Raw genomic sequence first — 12,521 nt, 5'->3', positions numbered from 1 at the left:
CATTGTTTAACGTCTGCCTTCCATGCTGGCATGGGTGGGATGGTTTGATATGTGCCAGCCAGGCAGAAGACTGCACCAGACTTCTGTAACTGTTTTGGCTGGATTTTTACAGCTGGATGCCCTTCCTAACACTAACCACTCAGTAGAGTGGACAGAGTGCTTTTTACATGGCACAAACACAGGCGAGGTTAGTTTTGGCATGATTTTTACAGCTGGATGCCCTTCCAAATACCAACCACTTTACATTGTGGACTGGATGTTTTTTAAGTGGTACCTACACTGACAGGGTCACCAAGTACCTTGCACGACAAGAAAATCAACTGTTAAGACAAGGTAAACTCACTGATTGTTAATCTCTGGTTTGCAGACATTAAGTTTTGTTTCATTATCATCATTGTCTTAACATCCACTTTTTCATGCTTGCAAGGGTCGAACAGAGTTCATTGAAATAAATTTTCTATGGCCCAATGATGCCCTACCTATCACTGACCCCTGTTTCCAAGCAAGTTAATATTTCCCCCATGGCTAGAATGTTCTCACGGAATATTGGAAATAAATCACATTGCTTATATGATAGTGATGCTCTTTTAAAAAGTATCACGCTTTGCAATGACAAGGGCATACACACACACACACACATATATATGACATATGGCAAGCTTCTTTCAGTTTCCATCTACCAAATCCATTCACAAGGCTTTGGTCAGCCTGGAACTATAGTGGAAGACACCTGTCCAAGATGCCATGCAGTGGGACAGAATCTGAAACCAGCTGTGTGGTTAAGTTTGATAAGCAAACCTCTTCTTTATGCAGCTATGCTTGTACTTGCTAGATTACATAAAAATTGATTTATATTCTTCCTTAGGCTTTGCCAGTATGGAACCTGGATGTTAAAGGATTATGATGGTGAACATTCTGTAAACTTATGGTTGCCGAGATATTTTTTAACATAAAGGATTTAACATTTAATTTCTCCCTATTATTGTGTACCTGTAACAGTCAGACAATACTACCTTTGTTAAACTTAGTCACATTAGATACTAAGGTATTCAGCAGGATGCCTTCCTTTTACAGAAAGTTATAAAGAGACAATTTTTCTGTTTAGTTTGTTAAATTTTATGTTAAAAAACATTCCAATGTTCATGTTATTTATGTTTGTTGTTATATTTTAGCATACTCTCATAGTTGCTGATTCAAGCAATTTGCTGGATGCTCCAATGATTGTCGGAAAGAAATTAACAGCCCCCTTGTTGTTCCAAGGTGTTGGGTATGTGTATTTGTTTTCTTTCCTTTTTTTTTTTTGCTTATTTTTTACCCAGATATCTATTTGGTTGTATTTTTATTGAAACTTTTGGAATTGCTAATTCTCAGAATTTTAGATATTTTACATTAAATTAAGTTTCAACCAGTTTCAAATGGCAGAGTGTTGTCCATTGAGACAATGTCTGCATGTTCATCATCATCTTCATTTAGCATCCATCTTTCCATGCTGGCATGGGTGGGATGGTTTGACAGGAGCTGGCCAGGCAGAAGCCTGCACCAAACATCTGTGCCTGTTTTGGCAGGGTTTTTACAGCTGGATGCTCTTCCTAACACCAACCACCCTGCAGAGTAGACTGAGTGCTTTTTACGTGGCACCAGCACAAGTGAGGTTGGTTTTGGCATGGTTTTTTACAGCTGGATACCCTTCCGAACACCAACCACTTTACAGTGTGGACATATTACGGATACTAAACTAGGAGCCGACTGTATGCTGCTTGGCCATTGTATTATTTCTGCTTTGTGATTAAGATTATGATAGCTCCAGAAATGAACCCAATATTTACCATTATAATATACCAACAATATATATAGAAATATATATACATATTTATATATCTGAGACTTGTTAATATGGCAGTTAGTGGAGGTGGACAGTTCTCATAATCTTTATAAATGGCCTTTTGAGACAGTGAGATTAAAGTAGTTAGTGTTCAGTTTGAATATCTATAAAGTCAATGTCTAAAGTGGGCAATGCTGGAATATTCCTGTGAATTAAAGTGTTAAATGTTGGGCATGATAAAGTGAATAGGAGAAGAAGAAATTAATGAGTTGAGAGAGTGTGTGTGTGTGTGTGTGTATGAATGTGGCTAACTTTTTTTCAGATATGCAGAAGTCCATGTAGAAGATTACAGCAACAGCAGGGGAAGATGTTGAAGTACAAATCTTTAAAATGAATATATCGAATTGTTACAGTGATGCGTGTGTGTGCGCGCGCGTGCGTGTGTGCTGTCATTTGTTGATATTATTGACAATGTTACTTAATTTTCAAACTTTTGATTTCACAATATTTCAGAATGATTGCTGACTCTGAAAATCCTCTTGTTCTAAATGTACTTCATGGATCATCCACGGCTTATTCTTTTAACCCAAACAACAAAATCGATGAGGTTAGTGTTTCAAACTGCTCTTTTTTACTACATTGATTTAAAATGGTTACTTTAAAATGTTTTACAGTTTTCTTTTTTCATATATATATATATATATATATATATTCAGGTCTGGTTGACTCCATTACCCTTCATAACCTTTATATATATATATATACATATACATATATATATATATATATATATATATATATATATATATATATATATATATATAATTGGAAACCAAGAGGAGAATAGAGATTTATTCACATCCAAAACTTTTTAATGAAAAAGTTCTCTACAGCATATATAACAATGATCAACATATGTTTCTACTGCAGCAACTACACCTTGCTCTGTATGCAATTATGCATGCTAATCACTGCAATTTCACTAAGGGTCCTCTCTTACGACGTTTTCAAAGTGAACTAATTCAAACAAGTTTTCTGCATTGGTATTCAGTTGAAGGTTATAGTGTTACTTTTTCAATCAAATTGAATTCTGGTCTTACAATCACCTCTACTGGTATTACAGTTGAATCATGGCTTATAAAATGTTCATTCACATTACAATCGATTGTAGCAGTTTCGTTTACATTTTACTGTAAGGAGTACATTATTTATTCAGAGTCAATTTTCACTTGTGTCTGGGTTTACACCCTCAGTTAATATATATATATATGCTTGCATAGTAGGTGGGTGGCTTATTTGTCATTCATTTATAGCTGAATGTTCTTTTTACCACAAACCACTCAACTGCTTTAATGTTGAAACCAGTTAGATCCAGCTTCTCACTCCTACCCTACAATGTCATTCTAAAAACAAATGATCATATCATCAAAATCTCAAAGCTATGAGACAATGCATGATTAATTCAAAACAATATAAATAAATAAGCATTACATTTGACAGTGAAGGCACCTGGCTCAGTGGTTAGCATGAGGTAGTGAGTTCAATTCCTGGACTGGGATGTGAGTTGTGTTTCTGAGCAAGACACTTTATTTCACATTGCTCCAGTTCACTCAGCCATAGAAATGAGTTGCAATGTTGCTGATACTAAGCTGTATCGGCCTTTGCCTTTTCCTTGGATAACACTTGTGGCATGGAAAAGAGAGACTTGCATGCATGGGTTATTGTTGGTCTTCCATAAACATCTTTGCCTGGACTTGTGCTTCAGAGAGAAATGTTCTAGATGCAATTCATGGCCAAAGGGTTCTAGATTTAACAATAATTTGAGTGCTTAAAGGTTAAACCTGGAAGCACAAGATTTTCTATGCTTTTTTTTGTTTGTTCTTTGTTTTTGTGGGTTGGAGGGGGTGGATGTTTTCATGTTTCACTTTGTTTGAAATGTAACATACTTGTGTTATTCAATCCTAGGTTAGCCATCAATACATTTACTTTTGTGGAACTTATACATCTACAGTAATGAACACAGATTCCATTAAAATAGTCCAAGTAAAATTAGATGAAATATCATCAACTCAAAGATGACAAAAGATTTCTTCTGCAATTTAGTAAATTCAACAAATCCAATCAAAATACAGAACTGAAATATACTTGTGATATCATTCACAAAGGGATTACCTTTCTATATTTAAGAGATGAGGAATTATGTACATTATTTACATTTGATGGATATTTGTCCTCATCTTGTTTGTTGTTAACAACAAACAAGATGAGGACAAATATCCATCAAAACCTTTATCCAGCATGAGAGAGTTCAAATAATGATTGTGCTTTATCTGAATTTCCAAGATGAAGAATTATCATTTTTTAGACTAATGACCTCGTTTTGGTTGTTATTTTTTTACTTGCTTCAGTCATTTGACTGACTGCGACCATGCTGGAGCTCCAGTCTTGAAGAGTTTTTTAGTTGAAGAAATCAACACCAGGACTTATTCTTTGTAAGCCCAGTACTTATTCTATCAGTTCTCTTTTGCTGAACCGCTAAGTTATGGAAACAAACACACCAACATGAGTTGTCATGCAAGAGTGGGGGGGACAAACACAGACACATATACACATATATATAACGGGCTTCTTTCAGTTTCCATCTACCAAATCCACTCACAAGGCCTGAGGTTATAGTAGAAGACACTTGCCCAAGGTACCATGCAAGTGGGACTGAACCCGGGACCATGTGGTTGGGAAGCAAGCTTCTTACCACACAGCCACGCCAGCACCTAGTTATGGTTAGAAAATCTTGGCCATGTTAATCATTTGGTCTTCTTCAAATGTCTGCTATTATATTTGGTAAAATTCTCAAAAATTTTAACCAAACTCTTTGTTCCATTCATATTCCATTGACCTTGTCTGGGATATTCTTGTACATGATTTGACATTTGGATTTTTCAGTTTCCTCATGCTGTGGGCAAGAATACTCTACTTATTGCTGCTTTGCAAGCAAGGAACAATGCCAGAGTTGTATTTGTTGGCTCTCTAGATTTTTTCAGTGACCAGTTTTTCACGGCGCCTGTTCAGAAGGCTAGTGATGGATTACGGTAAGTGATTCTTTTAATTCTTTCAATACATTTGAAATTATTTTTTCATCAAAAGAAATAATTCTATAAATTTGAGTTATAAATAATTTATTATAATTACATTTTTAAAATTTTATTTACTTAATTTAGTGTTGAGAAATCTGGCAATCAAGAACTTGCAGCCAATTTAGCTGAATGGGTTTTGAAGATGAAAGGTGTTTTACGAGTTCGCAAAGTATCTCATCATATTTCTGGCAAAACCACCCCACCTCCTGCATATACAATTTTGGATGATGTTGTAAGTAATATATATCTTGATAACTAGGAAAAATAGATTCATGGTAGTTCATTAAATTAAATTTTAACACAAGTTATTTTTTCAAGTTATCAACATCAGTTGCTCATTTTCTCAAACAACTTCTCATCGATCTGAACTTTTATTGGAATTAGTGAAATCTTTATATCACCACTCTCAACATTTTTTAACAGTCTTTTTAACGGTAACTAATCAAATTTAGCATCTCTCTCTCTCTCCCCCCCATACATATATATATATATATATATATATATATATATGTAGGGAGAATTCACAAAAGACGAAGACAGGTGGTGTAAAAAACAAACAGATGTGTTAGTATAACGCTCGGGAATTGAAAAAGTCTTTAATGTTTCAAGCCTACGCTCTTTCACAGAAAGAAACAAGCAGAGAAAAAAAATGTCTGTAGTAGTTAGCGATCTATCATGGCGAATGTGTATACTATATATATATATATATATATATATATATATATATACATATATATATATATATAGTATACACATCAGGCATATTTAAAAAGAAAAAGATTTTAAAACTCAAGATAAAAATCAGATACGCAGATTGTAACTGTTCACAAGAAATATCATTACATAATTTAAAATTTGTATCTTGAATATTATTGTATGGTCATTAATTAAATTAAGATCTTGGCTTGTACGTTGAAAATATGCTTAAGCATGTTAGGTTACAAACTATTTTTCAGGCAATACCGATTTCTTTTCATTATATCTTTGGAACATATTTCTTCTGCTTTTTGAGTCTTTTCATGCAAAATTTAACTCCAATGTTAATATTACCTGAAATATTGTACAAAATTTTCTTAAAACCATTGCAAAATATTAAAAAAGTAAACTACTACTTTTTTTCTTTTTCTTTATCAAAGGAATACAGTATTGAAATTGAAGAATATGCCAATGGAAAGTGGCAACCTTTTGAGGCTGAAAATGTACAATTAGAATTTGTACGCATTGATCCATTTATTTGCCAGACTTTAGAAGGGAAAGGTAAAATAATTCTATTCAATTAACTATTATTAATTCATGTATAGTTTTACCATTAATAAACAATATCAGTTGCATTTTCAGAACCATTTCTAGCTGCAAAAATAAATATACAACTTTAAAACTCTTTTCTACAAAAATAAATATACAACTTTAAAACTCGTTTCTACAAAAATAAATATACAACTTTAAAACACTTTTCTCTTTATCCTTAAATTTCGTTAGTGTCTTTCAATTTAGTCATATTTCAAAATCTTTTTCTATTTTACAATTCCTTTTTTTTTAGATGGTGTATTTTCAACTCGCTTTAAACTTCCTGATGTTTATGGTGTGTATCAGTTCAGAATAGACTTTAATAGAATGGGATTCACACATCTATTCAGTTTGACTCAGGTAAGTCTCTTGACCCCTTTTAAATTAAATTTTGCTTTTCATGAGATTATGATTTGTAGAATATTTGAACTTCGTTTCCAAATATTTTCAAATTTGATTCACTTAAGTTCGCATATGAAAGTACTATCATGATGATATTTATGATAAATGTAGTTTGATAGTAAAATTAAGATCTGCAAATTTTGTTTTGTAGGTATCTGTACGTCCATTAGAGCATACGCAATACGAAAGATTTATACCATCAGCGTATCCTTATTATGTGAGTGCATTTTCTATGATGTTTGGTGTGTTCCTGTTAAGTTTGGTATTCCTCCACTACAAAGAAGATGTCAAAGAAAAAGACGAGTGAACATAGCTAAACCAGTAGAAAGTAAAATGACTCATTCCATTTCACATTTTATTACATTTTCTTCAACTAAAAAATTGTTAATAAAATTTAAAAAGTATTCTGTCTTTTTTTTTATTTACACATTCTGTGGCAAAATGACAAAAAACAAAACTCAAACTTAATCTTTATTAAACTAAGTTCATGTTTTCAATTCAAATGTTTTATTGCACTTTAACTTCCTATTAAATTATTCCAAGATAATATTCAGATTCAAATATCATTTATGAATAGACAGATGCTAAATAAACCTTCTCAGTTATCTTTTGTTGGCCAAGTTAATCTGTTTGATGTAGGAAGTATTAAAAAGCTGTCAGAAATAATTATACTGGAAAGAAAAGACAAAATTATTTCTTCATTTTTATATCCATTTTACTATACTGGGTTCAATGAAACTGAAACAGATTTTCCTGAGCTGGATATTCTCTCTATCAACACATCAGTCATTGTTTTTCAAGTAAGGTATTTTGGATTCCCCTCATCCTCCATATGACTCCCAAAGTGTACATTTTGTTTACTACAGAATGTAAATAGTCTTATAAATTTTGCTTAGACAGTGTTAATGAAGACTTGTAACATCAGCATTCCTGATACTATATACATACATATATATATATATATAGTATTAATAAAATAGATGGAAAGTGTAATAGACTTTATTGGGTACAATACATGTTTCGACCCGTTCTGGGTCTCTTTAGATACATCAATAAAAAGTCTCATGAAAAAGCACTTGTGTTGTTGTCACATAAAAAACACCTCTACTGGTGCCACATATGAAGCACCTGTGCTGGTGTCACATAAAAAGCACCCAGTACACTCTGTAAAGTTGTTGGCATTAGGAAGGGCGTCTAGCTGTAGAAACCTTCCCAAAAGAGATAATTGAAGTTTGGTGCAGCTCTCTGGCTTGCCAACTTCTTGTCAAACCATCCAACCCATGCTAACATGGAAAATGGCTGTTTGATGATGATGATACACACACACACACGACAGGCTCGTTTCAGTTTCATCATCGTCATCCTCATTGTTTAACACCCATTTTCCATGCTGGCATGAGTTGGATGATTTGACAAGGAGTTGGCAAGCCAGCGGGCTGCATCAAATTCCAATTGTCTGTTATGGCTTGGTTTCTATGACTGGATGCCCTTCCTAATGCCATCACTTAACAATGTGTGCTGGGTGCAATAACACAGCACTGGCACGAGTGCATTTTACTTAGCTTGACACATTTTTTGAAGTACTGCAAATTGCTACTACTCTCGGTGTCATTTCCTCGGTAAGGTCCAGCATCTGAAGATCCTTTCTCACTACTTTGTCCCACGTCTTCCTGGGTTTACCCCTTTCACAGGGTCCCTCCACAATTAGAGCTTGCACTTCTTTAAGCAGCTGTCCTCATCCATACACATCTCATGACCAAACCAGCACAGTCTTCCCTCTTGCATACAACATCTGATGCCTCTTACACCCAGTTTTCCTCTTAAATCATTTACACTTTGTCATATATATATATATACACTGACATTATCCATCCAGTGGGGAATGCTGGGTTCATTTCTTTCAAGCCTTTGCAAGTTCTCTGTAGTCAAAGGCCATGTGTTACTGCCATGTAACATAGCTGTGTACATACAGGTATCATACAATCTGTCTTTCAATCTGAGGGAGAAGCCCTTAGTTACCAACAAAGGTAGAATCTCTCTGAACTTTACCCAGCCCATTCTTATCCTAGCAACTAGATTTTCAGAACTCCCTCCCCACTGCTAACTTGGTCAGCTAGGTAACAGAAGCTGTCTACTACTTTGAATGATTGTCCCCAAGCATTTGAGGAAATTTGTTGTCTGCCCCTTTTTTGTATTTATTGTACCCTCACATTTGCCACACATGAAGACTATTTCCTCCGTCAACTTTCCGGTGATAAGGTTTTGGTGAAGCTGGGAAAATATTTCCTCAAGATGCTATGTAGTAGGACTGAACCCAAAGCTACATGGTTGGTAAGTGGTCTTTTTAACCACATGGCCATGCCTGTGCTTCCATAATCATCATCATCGTTTAACGTCCGCCTTCCATACTGGCATGGGTGGAACAATTTGATAGAATCCAACAAGCTGAACAACTGTGAATAGCCCCAGTGTTTGCTTTGGCAAGGTTTCTACAGCTGGATACCTGTCCTGATGCCAACCGTTTTGCAGAATGTATTGGATGCGTCTTATTTTGTTTTTCATGTCATTGGCACTCGTAAGATCGTCGAGTAACTTGCAAGACAAAGAAAGAAATGCTCCCTTGTCTGAGGGGGTGGGTGTACAGCTGGGGGAGGGGTTTTATACAAGGTGTTGAGAATCCAAAGCATGATAGAGGGACAGGCACAAATGTTTTGCTTTGGAAGTGAAAGGGAGTAAGTGGGAGGAGATATAATGTGATGGTTTGGGAAAGTAGTTTAAGAGAGAATACAGGCTGGAGATGAGGAGATGGGTTAAGCTGATGAGATTAGAGATGGGAGTAAAAGAAACACCTGTGGTAGGAGGAAGCCATACAAGGAGGGTGGAGAGCAACAGCATAATAAACCTGTCGGTAGTCCAGAAAATAGGGAGACGACGAGATGGGTAAGTAGAGGTAGCTATAGTGCGATGGCAGATATGAAAGGGTGATTAGGTATGCCAGTTGTAAGATGTAGATTAGGGAGGGGTGAGGAAGAGATCCCTGGAGGCTCAGAAAGGGGTTAGCAGTGGAAAATAAATTAGGAAGGGACGATGCTGAGAATAAAGGATGGATGTTAAAGGAAGTCGTTTCAACTAGGAGGGGAGGTAACTAGTAGCACAAAGGGGAGCGAATATGTTCAGATTTTGCTGTCAAAATTATTACAACAGCTGAAGGCAGATGGATGTTATGAAGATGAGAGATAGGGAAAGCTTAACAGGTGCAGGGCCCAGTGAGTGCTTTTAGGACCTCGCTTTTGTTATGAGACACAGTGAAATGGCAATTATTTTGGTCCTTTTTCATCTCCTTGAGGCTCCATATTTTGAGATCAGCCTTCAGTACCATCTTCTGTCTTCCTGGGTCTCTCTCTCTCCCAAAGTTGCATTTACTTTAATATGGCTGTCTTCATCCATATGCATCACATAACCATATTGGTGCAGTCTTCTTTTTTGCACACTCTCAATACTGTCATACATGCACAATTCATTGGAGTAAGGTGCATTTTCTAGCCTTTGAATATCCTGTAATAAACGACCGTGCGAACCAAAGGAGATGGCGACGAATAGGAGAAGGCTCCTTTTAACGTGTCGCACGGTCGACACAAAACATAATATGACATAAGAGGGCTCACATGTGAGATGCGAGGTAAGTGCCAGCAAGGAAAGAGAGAGATGGAGAGAGACCGTTAGTTATATATAAAGAGTAAGTTTATTAGCATAGTGAAATGTGTGTCTGTGTGTGCGTGCATGCGGTAACATAAGTAACACAATATATAAGACAGGCCTTCTTGTACAAGAGTATGTATACAACAATATGTGTGAATGAGAAATACAGAACATGGAATAAGTGTCTTTAACATAGATTATAAGAGTCCTGAACACAAAGATAAGAAAGTACCAGTTCATAGAAGAGTTACACAGTAGGTAGAATGTCTGTACACAAGAGGTCGTGGCTGAATAGCAGAGCTGTGGTGTCACAAGTCGTGAGTGAAGTTGAGCGTCGATGCTGCGACCGGTTACTTAGTACAGAAGATCCTCGCAGGTTGGTTCTGGCTGTTATTTTCGAGGTGGAAACAATCCACGCAAACAGTGTTGAGAAGGAACCGCGGTTGCTGTTGGTAGCGTGTACTCTGGTGGTGGTGGTGTTGGCGCTGGCGACGACATTGTAGTAGACAGTAGGTCAGTGGTGTTGACGTCGTCGCTGGAAACTGGCTGGAGCTGTGTTCTGTGTGTGGTCTACGACCAGACCCGAAAAGGTCTGAAATCGCGACAGACTGGCGTAGATGAAGCAAGACTATTTATATATAAAAAAGGGGCTCAGGAAACAGCAGAAATAACTCTCTCTCACATGACCTTAACAGAAGGCCACGATTGGTTGATATGCACCCTGGCGCGAAACAGAACTGTTGACAAATGCCGCGCAAATAAGAGCCAATTAGGGTGGTGGACACAACAAGGTCCAAACAGCCGAAGGCTAGATGTTAGCCGCTACGTTATCATTTGTAAATAAATACCCGAGAGAGAGGTTTCACTACAATCCTATGCATTCAGGGATTGTGTCTCACTACCATGCAGTATTGCTGTTCATATATCATACAATTTCCATTTCAACCAGAGAAAGAGGCACTTTCAGTTCTAACATAGGTAATAAATCCTTAAACTTTCTCCAACTGCTCCATATTCTAGCAACTATATTTTCAGAACATCATCTTCCACTACTAATTAGGTCACCTAAGTAACAGATACTATCTACAACCTCTTGGGCATTTGAGAGAATCTATTTCCTGTGTGTTCTTTGTGTTTATTGAACCTGCACATGTGCCACATACAAAGTCTACTTTCTTTGTTAACCTCCACGTAATTCTACTCCATCCCATTGTGCACACACATAAACACAAACACAACAGCTTTCTGCATTATTTCAGTCTATTGTTCCATTCAAAAGACGTTTGTCGGCCTGAGGCTATATTGGAAGGCATTTGTTCAAGATGCCATACCAAGAAACTAAACCTTAAGATACATGGCTGCAAAGCAAACTTTTAACTGCACAGACATTCCTGCACCTACTCTTAATGTATTTCTCGGCAAAAGATTCAGCATGACACAGAATATGGTCCTTTTGAATTAGAAGTACTGCTCATTTTTGCTAGCTGAGTGGACAGGAGCCAGGTGAAATAAAGCGTCTTGCTCAAGGACATAACGTGCCACCAGGAATCGAACTCACGGCATTATGATCATAAGCCAAATATGCTAACAACTAATTCTCATCTATTCTGCTAATGTCGGATAGATGAGGTCGAGTGAGACAGGAGGAGATAACTCTAGACAACTTTGAGTTCCTTCTATCTTATGTCATTCAACATTCTGAATTGAGGTTATCACTAAAAACATTCACAGCATACCAAATTCTCAAATTCTTTGTAAGTAATAAAAGAGATTGTGAAAACCATGTAGTTATTAGACATACAAATACAATGTCTGTTTCGATGCTGGCATAGCTTCACTAGTTCTGTAATATTTATCTCTACATTCTGTTCAATTTCTTGTTTTTTTTACCACTTCTCAAGTCCTAATCCATCTTCGTTTTCCTCTGTTCTGTCAATACACGTAACTTCAAGGAGCAATAGCTTTACTTAAAAGAAAATCTTGGTAGCATCAGAAGTATCAATCATAATGTTTAGAAGAGAAGTGTTTACTTCTACGGACATGTGATATGTATTATTCTGAAGAAAGATAATTACATGAATAAGGAGGAGTCTACAGAAGAGAAAGGTTAAAAAAGATGAGGCCACAAGTAATGATGAGCAGACTTTAGGATGCTGAGCCTCAGAAAGAGTAAACAA

General features: G+C 36.3%; 1 protein-coding gene across 2 annotated transcripts in view; it reads left to right on the top strand.

The window, feature by feature from the left end:
• LOC106868972 (dolichyl-diphosphooligosaccharide--protein glycosyltransferase 48 kDa subunit-like) overlaps nucleotides 1-7,049 on the top strand; it is a 22,456-nt gene extending 15,407 nt beyond the window's left edge. The window contains exons 2-8 of one of the 2 annotated variants that reach the window (XM_089365432.1): nucleotides 1,057-1,267; nucleotides 2,336-2,429; nucleotides 4,766-4,911; nucleotides 5,041-5,188; nucleotides 6,093-6,213; nucleotides 6,497-6,603; nucleotides 6,797-7,049. In XM_089365432.1, coding sequence (XP_089221558.1) covers nucleotides 1,218-1,267; nucleotides 2,336-2,429; nucleotides 4,766-4,911; nucleotides 5,041-5,188; nucleotides 6,093-6,213; nucleotides 6,497-6,603; nucleotides 6,797-6,952 — 822 coding nt within the window. In that variant the 5' untranslated portion in view covers nucleotides 1,057-1,217 and the 3' untranslated portion in view covers nucleotides 6,953-7,049. The remainder of the gene's footprint in view (nucleotides 1-1,056; nucleotides 1,268-2,335; nucleotides 2,430-4,765; nucleotides 4,912-5,040; nucleotides 5,189-6,092; nucleotides 6,214-6,496; nucleotides 6,604-6,796) is intronic. The other variant, XM_089365433.1, reaches the window with a different exon arrangement.
• The last annotated feature ends 5,472 nt before the right edge of the window (nucleotides 7,050-12,521 follow it).

The sequence above is a fragment of the Octopus bimaculoides genome, chromosome Z, assembly GCF_046866305.1.
Source record: "Octopus bimaculoides isolate indiv1 chromosome Z, ASM4686630v1, whole genome shotgun sequence".
NCBI lineage: Eukaryota > Metazoa > Mollusca > Cephalopoda > Octopoda > Octopodidae > Octopus > Octopus bimaculoides.
The sequence above is the reverse complement of the archived record's forward strand: the minus strand, read 5'-3'. Positions and strand labels throughout refer to the sequence as shown.